General features: G+C 45.3%; 1 protein-coding gene across 2 annotated transcripts in view; it reads left to right on the top strand.

The window, feature by feature from the left end:
• Positions 1–3627: 3627 nt before the first annotated feature.
• Positions 3628–14983, top strand: part of DMXL1 (Dmx like 1) — a 110837-nt gene continuing 99481 nt past the window's right edge. For both annotated transcript variants that reach the window (XM_063295308.1, XM_063295307.1), the window contains exon 1: positions 3628–3983. In XM_063295308.1, the coding sequence (XP_063151378.1) occupies positions 3897–3983 (87 nt within the window). In that variant the 5' untranslated portion in view covers positions 3628–3896. The remainder of the gene's footprint in view (positions 3984–14983) is intronic.

Below are 14983 nucleotides of genomic sequence, written 5' to 3'. Positions count from 1 at the left end.
GATGTCAAGATTAAAGATAGACATTCTGGGCGTCAGTGAACTGAAATGGACTGGAATGGGCCACTTCACATCAAATGACCACCAGATCTACTACTGTGGACAAGAGGACCACAGAAGAAATGGAGTAGCCTTCATAATTAATAGTAAAGTGGCTAAAGCAGTGCTTGGATACAACCCCAAAAACGACAGAATGATCTCAATTCGAATTCAGGGCAAGCCATCTAACATCACAGTGATCCAAATATACGCCCCAACCACAAATGCTGAAGAAGCTGAAGTAGAGCAGTTCTATGAGGATCTGCAGCACCTACTGGACAATACGCCTAAAAGAGATGTTATTTTCATCACAGGAGACTGGAATGCTAAGGTGGGCAGTCAAATGACACCTCGAATTACAGGTAAGTATGGCCTGGGAGAACAAAACGAAGCAGGACATAGGCTGATAGAATTTTGCCAAGACAATTCACTCTGCATAACAAACACTCTCTTCCAACAACCTAAGAGACGGCTTTATACATGGACTTCACCAGATGGACAACACCGAAATCAGATTGATTACATCCTTTGCAGCCAAAGGTGGCGGACATCTGTACAGTCGGTAAAAACTAGGCCTGGAGCTGACTGTAGTTCAGACCATGAACTTCTTCTTGCACAATTTAGGATCAGACTAAAGAGATTAGGGAAGACCCACAGATCAGCTAGATATGAGCTCACGAATATTCCTCAGGAATATGCAGCAGAGGTGAAGAATAGATTTAAGGGACTGGACTTAGTAGATAGGGTCCCGGAAGAACTCTGGACAGAAGTTGGCAGCATTGTTCAGGAGGCGGCAACAAAATACATCCCAAAGAAAGAGAAAACCAAGAAGGCAAAATGGCTGTCTGCTGAGACACTAGAAGTAGCCCAAGAAAGAAGGAAAGCAAAAGGCAACAGCGATAGGGGGAGATATGCCCAATTAAATGCAAAATTCCAGAGGTTAGCCAGAAGAGATAAGGAATTATTTTTAAACAAGCAATGCACGGAAGTGGAAGAAGACAATAGAATAGGAAGGACAAGAGACCTCTTCCAGAAAATTAGAAACATTGGAGGTAAATTCCAGGCAAAAATCGGTATGATCAAAAACAAAGATGGCAAGGACCTAACAGAAGAAGAAGAGATCAAGAAAAGGTGGCAAGAATATACAGAAGACCTGTATAGGAAGGATAACAATATCGGGGATAGCTTTGACGGTGTGGTCAGTGAGCTAGAGCCAGACATCCTGAAGAGTGAGGTTGAGTGGGCCTTAAGAAGCATTGCTAATAACAAGGCAGCAGGAGATGACGGCATCCCAGTTGAACTGTTCAAAATCTTGCAAGATGATGCTGTCAAGGTAATGCATGCTATATGCCAGCAAATTTGGAAAACACAAGAATGGCCATCAGATTGGAAAAAATCAACTTATATCCCCATACCAAAAAAGGGAAACACTAAAGAATGTTCAAACTATCGAACAGTGGCACTCATTTCACATGCCAGTAAGGTAATGCTCAAGATCCTGCAAGGTAGACTTCAGCAGTTCATGGAGCGAGAATTGCCAGATGTACAGGCTGGGTTTAAAAAAGGCAGAGGAACTAGAGACCAAATTGCCAATATCCGCTGGATAATGGAAAAAGCCAGGGAGTTTCAGAAAAACATCTATTTCTGTTTTATTGACTATTCTAAAGCCTTTGACTGTGTGGACCATAACAAATTGTGGCAAGTTCTTAGCGGTATGGGGATACCAAGTCATCTTGTCTGCCTCCTGAAGAATCTGTATAACAACCAAGTAGCAACAGTAAGAACAGACCACGGAACAACGGACTGGTTTATGATTGGGAAAGGAGTACGGCAGGGCTGTATACTCTCACCCTACCTATTCAACTTGTATGCAGAACACATCATGCGACAAGCTGGTCTTGAGGAATCCAAGGCTGGAGTTAAAATCTCTGGAAGAAACATTAACAATCTCAGATATGCAGATGATACCACTTTGATGGCTGAAAGTGAAGAGGAACTGAGGAGCCTTATGATGAAGGTGAAAGAAGAAAGTGCAAAAGCTGGCTTGCAGCTAAACCTCAAAAAAACCAAGATTATGGCAACCAGCTTGATTGATAACTGGCAAATAGAGGGAGAAAATGTAGAAGCAGTGAAAGACTTTGTATTCCTAGGTGCAAAGATTACTGCAGATGCTGACTGCAGTCAGGAAATCAGAAGACGCTTAATCCTTGGGAGAAGAGCAATGACAAATCTCGATAAAATAGTTAAGAGCAGAGACATCACACTGACAACAAAGGCCCGCATAGTTAAAGCAATGTGTTCCCTGTAGTAACATATGGCTGCGAGAGCTGGACCATAAGGAAGGCTGAGCGAAGGAAGATCGATGCTTTTGAACTGTGGTGTTGGAGGAAAATTCTGAGAGTGCCTTGGACTGCAAGAAGATCCAACCAGTCCATCCTCCAGGAAATAAAGCCAGACTGCTCACTTGAGGGAATGATATTAAAGGCAAAACCGAAATACTTTGGCCACATCATGAGAAGACAGGACACCCTGGAGAAGATGCTGATGCTAGGGAGAGTGGAAGGCAAAAGGAAGAGGGGCCGACCAAGGGCAAGATGGATGGATGATATTCTAGAGGTGACGGACTCGTCCCTGGGGGAGCTGGGGATGTTGACGACCGACAGGAAGCTCTGGCGTGGGCTGGTCCATGAAGTCACGAAGAGTCGGAAGCGACTAAACGAATAAACAACAAAACTACAAAATTAGGATATTGTTCCTTCCCACATGTACCTTGCTTCATTACTACATAGACCACCCTTTCCCAACTTGGTACCCTCTCAATATGTCAAACATCAGTTCAGGTAATTCCCAGCTAAAGTGGTTAGGTTAGGCTGGGAAAGGGATAGTAACTGACAGTTCAAACATATAATGCACTCCACAATAAAATGAGAAAATAAGTATTTCTATTTAGCATGCACAGTACAATAGGGAGAAACTAACACTATGAATTTTACAATTTCTCACTGTTTACTTTTTCAGTGAGGTACAGTAACAGACAATATAACCCATATGCAACTCCCAACTAAGGGTACATCCTTTACACGCGCGAAAATAAGTCCCACTGAACTCAATAGGACTTACTTCTAAATAAATACACATAGGACTGTGTGTTAATAGAGGCAGAAAACCCCATTTGTTCCCACATCGTGCGTTGCTGGGTCCCCTGATCTGAACATTGTAACTTTATCGACCCTCAGAATATAATAGCTCTTCCGCTGCACGGAACTAAACCGGCACCGCCACCGTCACACACATTTTAGTCACTGCACTCTCCTCAATCTGACGGTTATTCTACAAGCACAAACGTATCAACGCATCTGCACCATATGGCTTTCCGACCGACTGCCAATAACTGTCGTAAAACAGAGCCGCGTCTTAACACTGCGCCTGCTTCCAGACCCACGCGCACAACTACCGTCTTTCAAGACAGCGCATGCGTCTGTGCACTGTCGCCCAACCTAGTATGTTAGAGAAAGGGAAAACAAAAAAGGTTCGTCGGTTAGAGGACATACGTCATTGTTTCATTGATCTCGCGATGTTTCTCTGCATGAGCTTTCGGATCATTCTCTCGGACTGAGACCGCAGGAGAAAGGCGTCTTGACGCGGAAGGAGAGCTCGCGTGCGCGGTTAGTCCGAGAGAAGATCTTGGTCTGCCCACGGCGGGGAGGCGCCTCTGAGGAGGCCCGCCCCACGCTATGTGCGCCCGTCACCTCCTCCTGAGGGGCTGAGCATCGGCCGAGCAGCTCACAGCGGCTGGGCGGTGGGCTGAGGTGGTTGCGTGGCCGGCCAGCCGGCCTGGAGCAGGAAGGAGTCGTTCTGCTATGAACCTGCACCAGGTGCTAACGGGGGCTGTCAACCCCGGAGACAACTGCTTCTCCGTGGGCAACGTCGGCGGCCACCCTTTCACGGTGAGTCTCTGCCTCCCTGCCGGGGCCGGTAACGGATCCCCCCTGCGTACTCCCCTCGGCTTCGGACAGGGTTTGGCCCCAGCCAGCGGGGAGCCGGTTCGCAGGCAGCTGGCGTCCGGATGGCGTTGGCGGGGATGGAATGGGCTGGTTCAGCAGGTGCCTTATTAACCTGCGCGTGACCTGTCCGTTCAGCGGCGGCGCCCATGTTAGTTTTAAAAGCAGGGGGAATCCTTGTCCTTTCTGCGCTAGGAGATGTGGTTAGTTTGGGAAGCTTTTAGTCCTTTCGCTTCATCCCCGTCCTTCCCCGTCTTCCGTTTTAATGTCAGTATTTTTGTTCCTATTCATGCTGACTTCGCCCTTACAAAAGCAGATTCTAACCTGCTGAATAGTATTCCTTCCCCGCGACTAACACAAATACATGAAACATGATGAATATCAGAGTGAAGTGGAGGAAGAGATGTTAGAGCTCAAGCTTGTTTAGTTTCTACATGCCTTAAACCTAGAAAGGGGATCACTAAATGCTCAGATCTCATTTTCTGGGTTCACATGACACCCTTTTGAATTATAAGCTAACCACAGGCTGGCTTTGCTCAAATACTAGGGTAAAATCATCTGCATAGTTTGTGATTTACTATCTGAGTTCACACAATACACTTAATCCCCAAGCCTGAGTTAATGAAACAGTTGCTATCACATAGATGCTACGTCCAACTCAGTAAACCATATTGTGGCTTAATGTACTGTTTCACATAACCTGTTAAGGCAATGGCTAGGTTTCCCATAGCATTCTCTACAAACTACCCAATCACATTTTAATCTAGCGCAGTGTATTGGGTATGTGAATTACTGCATCTTGTGAATACAATTTCTCTCTGTTGACTTGAATCTTTTTTATTTACAAACTACCCAGTTTGTGTCTAGAGGCTGACTTCTGGTTCTGTATTAAGTGTGTAATGTATTTATATTTTTTTATAATTCACATTTCTAAGGCCTCTGAAACTCCTTGAGTTGGCTCTTGGTATACAGAATTAAAAACAAGCAATATCAAATGTCCATTAAAAGCTAGTAAAAGCTTTCACAGAGGGAGTCCACATGTCAGCCTTGTGGGGTAGTCCAGGCAAGATGCACACCCAGGAGTACTAGCTTTACTTTATAGTAAGGTTACATTAACAGAATCTTGCCAGTCTGAAAGTACATTCCCCCCCCCCCCATCGCCTTTACAAGAAACTAGGCAGAGTCCCTTCTGAGATGTTTGCCATGCCCACATTCTTTTTGCTGGCTAAGCTGCCACTTATCCAACCATTGCCCTGTCTTCAGCTCTTTCCCCTGTTTCCCAAGGTCATTCCCAATACCATTAAAACATCCCACCTTAGCCCAAAGCCTGGAGAAAGAGCCCAGTTTCAAGATATGTTTAAAGGGGAACATGCCATTCAAATCTTTAGGGGGATGCTGTTTCAAAGACAGGTGTCATGACAGGAGCAACCAAGCATCATTTGGTTGGCCAGCAGTTTAGATATATAGCTGAATATCTATATATACTGTACTGATGATACATGACCTTGTGCTGATGGATGACATCACCCAGTGGTTTCATGTAATGTAATGGTAAACCAGAAATACAAGAGTATTGAGCCCTGTGGTACCCCACAAATCAGGGGCTTTCAGTTCAATTCCTTATCCTCTGTCGACACCTACTGCAACTGGCCATGGAGAAAAGAGAACCACCACAACATTCTGCTTTCCATTTCCCATCCCCATAGTTGGATCAGAAGGGTACCATGATTAATGGTATCAAAAGTTACTGAGAAATCAAAGGAATGTTCTCATGAAATGAGAAAGAACCTGTTACTGCCTGAGTATGAGAGAATTTTTTAAAAATAATTTTTTGTAGTCACGAGAAATCTCCTGTGTTTCTTCCTTTAATTCTGAGGCTGTTGCTGATGTGGTATGATGTCATGACTATGGTCTGGATCAAGTAAAAAATGATTAGAAGTCAGATTCATGTAATTAGTTTGGAATGGTGCTTATATATTCAAGATTGAACTATAAAAGATTCCATTTTTGTACAGTTGTACTGATACGGAACTCAAGACATCTTGAAAATGTCTTTGGACCATATATATTTTATTTATTTATCTATTTTATTCAGTTGGTACACCACCCAACTCCCAATGACTTTTGGTGGATCACAAAAAACAATAAATATGCAATATATGCTAATCCCCATTTATCTCTCCAAGTTATATATAAAGCAGGGTAGGGTTTTAACAGTAAACAGGCACAGGATCTTAAATCCCTCTCCTTCTCCCCCCTCTTGTTTATTTGTTGATACTAAAAATGAATTGGGAATGGAGAAAATTATTGGAGCTGAGCTCAGGAACTTGATTCCATAGAAGTAAAAGTTGAGTGTCTTTTCCAGCATATGTGGTTTTTACTTTAAAACATCAAAAACTATCTGTGCACTGTTTCTAGTTTGTTATTTCCAGTGCTTTTTCACAGGAAACCTTAGAATAAAATCACAATTAAATAATGAGGTTTCCTCCATACTACTTCTAATTTTAACCTGACATCAATAATCAATAGACTATTACTTTATGTAGATAATTTTTTTTTTAAAAAACTTACTTTGTTGGTAGTAAGATATCATTTCAATATACTGCATGAAACCAAGTGCTTAGTTAATTCAATACAACTTTAAGTCATAATTATGGAACATTAAATAGCGATAAAAGAAATAGGTACATGTCATAATTTTCAGCATATGCTGTCACTGTCATCATGGTTTGTGCTATAATATATTGCTTTCCTGATAGAAACTGCATTGATGAAAATTACTGTTTTGAGTTTTTTATTTATGCTTGAGGGCCATTATTAATGAAAATATGAAACCTAATGCAAAGGTGGCTTAAAATTTGAAGATCCATAGGTAACATTTCCAGATACCTGTTGTATTCCTGAAAACGCCAGATGAATTATTGATCCTGCAAATTAAATGTTAAGCGCTCATATTAATTTCCTTAATATGTATTTGAGAGCAAGTGTGAGGTAGTGGTTAAAGCATCACACTGGAAACTGGGGGACCATGAGTTCTAGTCCTGCCTTTGGCACAAAGCCAGCTGGGTGACCTTGGGCCAGTTGCTCTCTCAGCCCTAGGAAGCAGGCTTCCGAAAAACCTTGCCAAGAAAACTGCAGGGACTAGTCCAGGCAATCGCCAGGAGTCAACACTGACTCGAAGGCACGTGCACGCACACACTACTTACATAGTTTCATATTTTAAAAGTGTATGAAGTTATTTCATGGGACACAGTCATTTTACTAATTATTGTAACCCAAGATGGGTGCAAGTCTGTAAGGCAGTTTTCCTTTGCCCCAATGACTTCCAGATAATGCAAGTCTCTATATTTCCAGCCTTCATGGCCAGTGTTCATCCTAATTTAGGCACTGGGCAATTGAAACATGTTTAAGGGGCACTGCATTGGGAAAGTCTGTTTTAACTTCATCTGCATATTTCCTCCTACCTGGCTAGCTGTAGTCCTAAATAGAGAAGATAGGAATTGAAACTGGGATGTTGTGCTGTGCAGAGTGTTAAGAGTCCTCCACCATGATTTTATTATGGCATCATCTTGTATTTTTCAAACAAAGAAGAATGTGACAGACCTTGAAGAACCAGAATTTTACAAGATGAACATAAGTATTGTTTACCAAATAGTCTAAGAATATGTTAATGTCAACAGAGAGTGATCATTGCTGGGAATACAAGGAAGCTTTTACCTCAGAAATATCTTAGGGGATTTTTGCCTCAGAGGTGACTTGGAAGGTGTTCTCTTTGTTTTAGATGAAGGTTCTGCTGTGTCTTTCTATGTGCTTCATTCTGATAAATTTCCATCAGTACACAAATTAAAAGAAACTTTTCAAGGGATTAGATTTAATACTTTAATAAGATAACTAGTGTCTTTTCTTCAGCAAAGGATAGTTACCTTGTCGTGGTGCTGGAGCTTGAGCACCTCAATGATGCCATGAGCTAAACCGTGAAGGGCCACCCAAGACGGGAAGGTCATGACAGAGAGGTCAGACTAAATGCGATCCCTGGGGAAGGTAATGGCAACCCACCCCAGTATTCTTGCCGTGAAAACTAAATGGATCAGTACAACCAGAGATATGTCGGTATACCATCGGAAGATAAGACCCCCAGGTCGGAAGATGGTCAAAATGCTACTGGGGAGGAACAGAGGATGAGCTCAACTAGCCCCAGACGTGATGACGCAGCTAGCTCAAAGCCGAAAGGACGGCTAGCGGCCGACGGTGCTGGTGGTGAACGGCGAATCCGATGTTCTAAGGATCAACACACCATCGGAACCTGGAATGTAAGATCTATGAGCCAGGGCAAATTGGATGTGGTTATTGGTGAGATGTCAAGATTAAAGATAGACATTCTGGGCGTCAGTGAACTGAAATGGACTGGAATGGGCCACTTCACATCAAATGACCACCAGATCTACTACTGCGGACAAGAGGACCACAGAAGAAATGGAGTAGCCTTCATAATTAGTAGTAAAGTGGCTAAAGCAGTGCTTGGATACAACCCAAAAAATGACAGAATGATCTCAATTCGAATTCAGGGCAAGCCATCTAACATCACAGTGATCCAAATATACACCCCAACCACAAATGCTGAAGAAGCTGAAGTAGAGCAGTTCTATGAGGATCTGCAGCACCTACTGGACAACACGCCTAAAAGAGATGTTATTTTCATCACAGGAGACTGGAATGCTAAGGTGGACAGTCAAATGACACCTCGAATTACAGGTAAGTATGGCCTGGGAGAACAAAATGAAGCAGGACATAGGCTGATAGAATTTTGCCAAGACAATTCACTCTGCATAACAAACACTCTCTTCCAACAACCTAAGAGACGGCTTTATACATGGACTTCACCAGATGGACAACACCGAAATCAGATTGATTACATCCTTTGCAGCCAAAGGTGGCGGACATCTGTACAGTCGGTAAAAACAAGGCCTGGAGCTGACTGTAGTTCTGATCACGAACTTCTTCTTGCACAATTTAGGATCAGACTAAAGAGATTAGGGAAGACCCACAGATCAGCTAGATATGAGCTCACTAATATTCCTAAGGAATATCCAGTGGAGGTGAAGAATCGATTTAAGGGACTGGACTTAGTAGATAGGGTCCCGGAAGAACTCTGGACAGAAGTTGGCAGCATTGTTCAGGAGGCGGCAACAAAATACATCCCAAAGAAAGAGAAAACCAAGAAGGCAAAATGGCTGTCTGCTGAGACACTAGAAGTAGCCCAAGAAAGAAGGAAAGCAAAAGGCAACAGTGATAGGGGGAGATATGCCCAATTAAATGCAAAATTCCAGAGGTTAGCCAGAAGAGATAAGGAATTATTTTTAAACAAGCAATGCGCGGAAGTGGAAGAAGACAATAGAATAGGAAGGACAAGAGACCTCTTCCAGAAAATTAGAAACATCGGAGGTAAATTCCAGGCCAAAATGGGTATGATCAAAAACAAAGATGGCAAGGACCTAAGAGAAGAAGAAGAGATCAAGAAAAGGTGGCAAGAATATACAGAAGACCTGTATAGGAAGGATAACAATATCGGGGATAGCTTTGACGGTGTGGTCAGTGAGCTAGAGCCAGACATCCTGAAGAGTGAGGTTGAGTGGGCCTTAAGAAGCATTGCTAATAACAAGGCAGCAGGAGATGACGGCATCCCAGCTGAACTGTTCAAAATCTTGCAAGATGATGCTGTCAAGGTAATGCATGCTATATGCCAGCAAATTTGGAAAACACAAGAATGGCCATCATATTGGAAAAAATCAATTTATATCCCCATATCAAAAAAGGGAAACACTAAGGAATGTTCAAACTATCGAACAGTGGCACTCATTTCACATGCCAGTAAGGTAATGCTCAAGATCCTGCAAGGTAGACTTCAGCAGTTCATGGAGCGAGAATTGCCAGATGTACAAGCTGGGTTTAGAAAAGGCAGAGGAACTAGAGACCAAATTGCCAATATCCGCTGGATAATGGAAAAAGCCAGGGAGTTTCAGAAAAACTCCAATAAAGTATCCTTTTCCAAATCATTCTCTTGGTCTTTCATTTGTAGTTCCGCATTCTGTACTTTACCTTATCGGATAAAATTTGTTCCACATCTGTCATTCCTTTAGTAACATCTTTTAGACATAGTGTATCCATAGAAGCAGACATCATTACTGACAGTGTTGATATTGTGGTTAGTAACTTCTGGCTCCATTTTTCAAAGATCTCCTTTAATATTTCTGATGTTACAACTTTTGTATAATTCTGTAAGTGCCAGTATTAATTGACATCAGGCTTGTATGTTTTTTTTCCTTCTGCTTAAAATCTTTAGTCCCCTCTAGTGTCTAGTTTCTAAAATCATCACTTACCTTTTGTTATGACTTACAATTGCCAGAATAACCAAAATAAGTCTGTTTCCCTGAAGTTTTTTTTATAGTTAATTACAAAATGTTATAGTAAAAGTCAATATTCCAAATTTATCTGGACCCTTAATCCATTTATAACTTGCTTAGATAAAAATCTTATTTAGTTTTTTGCTGTTTATTTCAAATTCAGTAAAACAACAGTAAAGATGGTGGTCCGGAAGTGTGGTGATTTCAGAGGGGCTTGCTGAGTTTGTTTTTTGAGATTAGGATACTGTCTTTAAGGGGGGGGTTGGTAAATTTTGTAACTATAACATCAGGGATGAATGTTTTAGTCTGCTACGTTTATTTACCCATTTGTTATGTTTACTCAACGAGCCACAACGCGCCGAGTACTCCTTGCAGAGAGGCAGCACTGCAGAGCTACTCTTGCGGTCATTTGTGCAGCTGCCAGGCTCCTGCTGGTGAGGGGGCAGCAGATCTTTGTGGCGGCGTGATGGCAAGAAGAGGCTGACAATGGTGGTGCCAGCTGGAGGCCTCAGTAGAGGCAGAGGTTGGAATCTCAGGGGCCATTGGAGTCATGGCACCAGGTCCAGAGGGGCAGAGTTGGAGGACTAGCAGGCCTGGGCCATGGGAGGCGCAGTGCCTAGAGTGGCGGGATGTCAGGGAATCCACTACACTGGAGCTGTGTAGGGCTTTGCTGGGCCAGGAGGCCACAGTTTGAAATTAGAATGCCGCAACAGAAGCAGGACTGTGGACATAGGGGATCTGCCAGCACAATTTTGAGGTCAGGCAGTGGTAGTGTTGTGGCTGCAGAAGGGTGGAGAAGCTAGCAGAGCAATGGCCTAGCAGGGCCTGGCTATGAGGATTGGAGGCCAAATGAGGCGTAGTGTGGGGAGGACTACCTTATGCCCCCTCTGCCCCCTGGATGTTGGCAAGTTGGGTATTGATCACCTACCTGAGTTGGGGGGCATTAGTGGGTTGACAGAGGCCTCAGGGGCACTCTGGGGGGTGCCCAGCTGCTTTAGTGCTGCAGAGTGCCTAGGGCAGAGCAGTTGGTAGGGCCCTGGGCCTGTGGGAAGACACATGTGGTCACAGTGGGGGTGAGTGTTTGTATTGTTGTATTGGTGGTAGTTGTTCAGTATGGGTAGGGAATTTGTTGGAGGGTGGGAGGTATGGATGTGGAGGCCTAGGACAGAGGAGTCCAGGTGGACTTGGGGGAGATAAGAGGGTGGGGAGTGTTATTGGTACTATGATGGGCAGAGGGAGATATGGCAGGAATCTGGGGCTAGGCCACACTCAGAGACATCGGGAACACTGTTTGAGAGTGACATACTGACATCTGGCCTCCAGCACTCACCCTCAGGACCAGGTAGACAGATCCTCGGTGGCCCTGGGCTCCAGCTGCTGCCCTCATCCACAATTGTGGATAAGGGTGCTGACCTGGCATGCATAACTGAGACCTGGGTGGGCTGGGGTGGTGGTTTCCTCTCTCAAAAATATACCTACCTGGGTTTCAGGTTTGGCACCAGCCACAACCTCAGAAAAGTGGGGAGTGGCTATTGTCATCCACAAATCGCTGAGGGCTCTTAGGCTCTGCTCTGCAGATAACTGGATGTGAGGCTCTCTGGCTTAAGTTAGGCCTTTCGGAACAGTTGGTATTACTGCTGCTGTACCGCCCTCCCTGCTGCTCAGCATCATCCCTGCTTTAGCTGCTGGATTCCATTGTGTCAGGCTCTGCCTGAGACCCAATAAAAACACAGACGCTAGAGTAGACTTTAGGTTCTGGTTTTACTTGGGAATAGAATGCATGCCCTTAGAAAAGCTGAGAGTGAGTGGAGCGCGCCAGAACGGGATTTAAATAGCCCGCGCCGGTCAGCGCTCCACCCCTTCTTACTTCGGGTGCGCCCCGAGCCCCGTCGGTTCCGTTGCCGGTAGGTGAGGGGTCGTGGAGCCCCTCCTGTGCTCCGGGCGTTTCCTTAATTTCTTCCCTGGCCGGTGATGGTTCATTGCCGGGCGATCAGGTTCGTAATCCCTTTGGCAGCTCGGGCGCGCCTCGTGGTCTGGTCTTGTCAATTACCTTCTTTGCAACATTGTATCTCTCTCTTCCGCGCCTCTGGCTAGAGTTGATACTTTGTTGCCAGCACCTGTTGCTCTCTTTTGTTAGCTAGTTGCCTTTTCCCTTAATCCGCCCGGTACCCATTTCCCTGCATTGTCATGCGAGCCATTGCGATGTCACAAGCATCGCAACGGTGATCATGACACATTGCTGGGTTGATAGTGGTGTCCCTGAGGCTAATGGTTCTTGGGAACTTTAACCTGCCACCTGGCAGTGTTGAGTCCAGGGCAGCTCAGTTCATAGCCTCCCTGGTAACCATGGACCTGTCCCAAATGATAGAAGGACCAACACATTCTGGAGGTCACACACTAGATTTAGTTTTTGTCTCAAGGCAGTTGCAGTGCAATCTGGCATTGAAGGGCATTACAATCAGTCCATTGCCACAGAGAGATCATTCTCTGGTTGTTCTCCAACTTGCTGGGACCACCCACCTCCACAGGGAGAGAGGACCTATTTGGCTGGCCCACCCCAGGCGATTGATGAATCCTGTTGGGTTCCAGAAGGAGCTTGGGGTTTTTCTCGAGGACCTATCAGTCACTTCAGCTGTGGCCTTGGCTGCAGCCTACAATAGGCATGTGGTGGAGGCCCTGGACCAGATTGCTCTTCTGCACTCTCTCTCTCTGCGCCAGTCTTGGGATGCTCCTTGGTTTTCTCAGGAACTGCCAGAAGTGATGCCTAGAACGCCACTGCAGAAAGACGAAGAGCAAATCCGACTGAACTTGAGTAAGAGCCAATATTTGGGCCTACATAGTGGTGATAAGAATGGCAAAATATCACTATTCTCCACCCTTATTGCATCTCCGGATAGCTGCTCAGTGGCCCTGTTCAGGGTGACCTGCTCCATATTGGGGGGGAGGGCAGGGCCACAGGATTATCTCCAGGGGTCCGCTGAGGAATATTCATGCTATCTGGCAGATAACATTGCTCAGATTTGCTCAGAGTTAGAGTCTGGGCAAGTTCTATTGAGTTGCCCACGGAACAGTCTTGTGATGTATCTGGACTGAGTCCAATTCTGTTACGTCTGAGGAAGTGGACAAGATCCTTTTGTCTGTCAGTCCAGCCACCTGTTTGTTAGATCCTGGCCCCTCCTGGGTTATTAAAGCAGCCCAGGAGGTGACCGCAGGATGGGTTCATGCAGTGCTTTTGGCCTCTTTGAGAGAAAGGGGGTGGTCCCATCAGCTTTGAAGGAGGTGGTGGTATGCCCCCTCCTCAAGAGGTCATCACTGGACCCTGTTGGAGATTTATCAGTCAGTTTCCAATCTTCCCTTTCTGGTGAAGTTTGTAAAAAAGGTGGTTACAGAGGAGGTTACAGAGGTTACAGAGCTTGCTGATGACCTTTGGCGGAGCCAGGATAGGGTGGTGCATCCATCCTAGTGATCCTTGATCTTTCAGCTGCTTTCAATACTGTCAGCCACAGTAAACTTGTGGACCGGCTGTGGGGGTTAGGAGTGGAAGGCACTATGCTTCAGTGGTTCACCTCCTTCCTCAGCAGTCGCTTCCAGTCAGTGTTGACAGGGGGGGAGAAATCATGTCTGCAGCCTCAGGGCTCAATGCTCTCCTCTCTCCTGTTCAACATCTACATGAAACCACTGGGTGAAGTTATCCACCCATTCAGGGTGTGGTATCATCAGCATGCTGATACTCAACTTTCATCTCCACCCCGAGCAGCACAGGTGAAGGTGTGAGTGTATTTACCCAGTGTCTGGAGGTTGTTCAGGTCTGGATGGGGCACAATAAACTTCAGCTTAATCCTAACAAGACTGAGTGGCTGTGGCTGTTTGGACCCCCTGGGTCAGTGATGTCACCATCTGCGGTCTTGGATGGGGCTCCACTTCCCCAGTCCAGACTGGTGCACAACTTGGGGATCCTTCTGGACTCGCAGCTTCTGCTCGAAGAGCAGATAGCAGCTGTGGCCTGGAGGGCCTTTGCACGGGTTCAGCTTGTGTGCCAGTTACGCCCTTTCCTTTATCAGGAGGCCCTTCAGACAGTCATTCATGCCCTGGTCACCTCACAATTGGATTATTGCAATGTGCTCTACATGGGGCTGCCCTTGAAGACCACCCAGAAGCTACAGCTGGTTCAAAATGCACCGGTACCTCTCAGTGTGCCCATGTGTCACCATTGCTATGTGAGCTGCATTGGCTGCCAGTTGGCTTCTGAGTGCAGTTCAAGGTGCTAGTTATTACCTATAAAACCCTGTATGGCATTGGGCCTGGATATCTGAGAGACCGCATATCTCCAACTGTTTCTGCCTGCTGACTACAATCCAGCGTAGAGGGTGCTCTCCAAGTCTCCTCCATTAAACATTGGCATCCTTTGGGACCTAGGAAGCATGCCTTCTCCGTTGCAGCCCCCACCCTCTGTAACAGCATTCCCCCAGAGATAAGAATTGCACCCTCTCTCCTGGGGTTCTGGAAAGCTTTGAAAACCCAGCTTTGGTCCCAGGCCTGGTTTTG

The sequence above is a fragment of the Candoia aspera genome, chromosome 2 (assembly GCF_035149785.1).
Source record: "Candoia aspera isolate rCanAsp1 chromosome 2, rCanAsp1.hap2, whole genome shotgun sequence".
Lineage (NCBI taxonomy): Eukaryota > Metazoa > Chordata > Lepidosauria > Squamata > Boidae > Candoia > Candoia aspera.
This window is presented reverse-complemented; position numbering and strand designations above follow the sequence as displayed.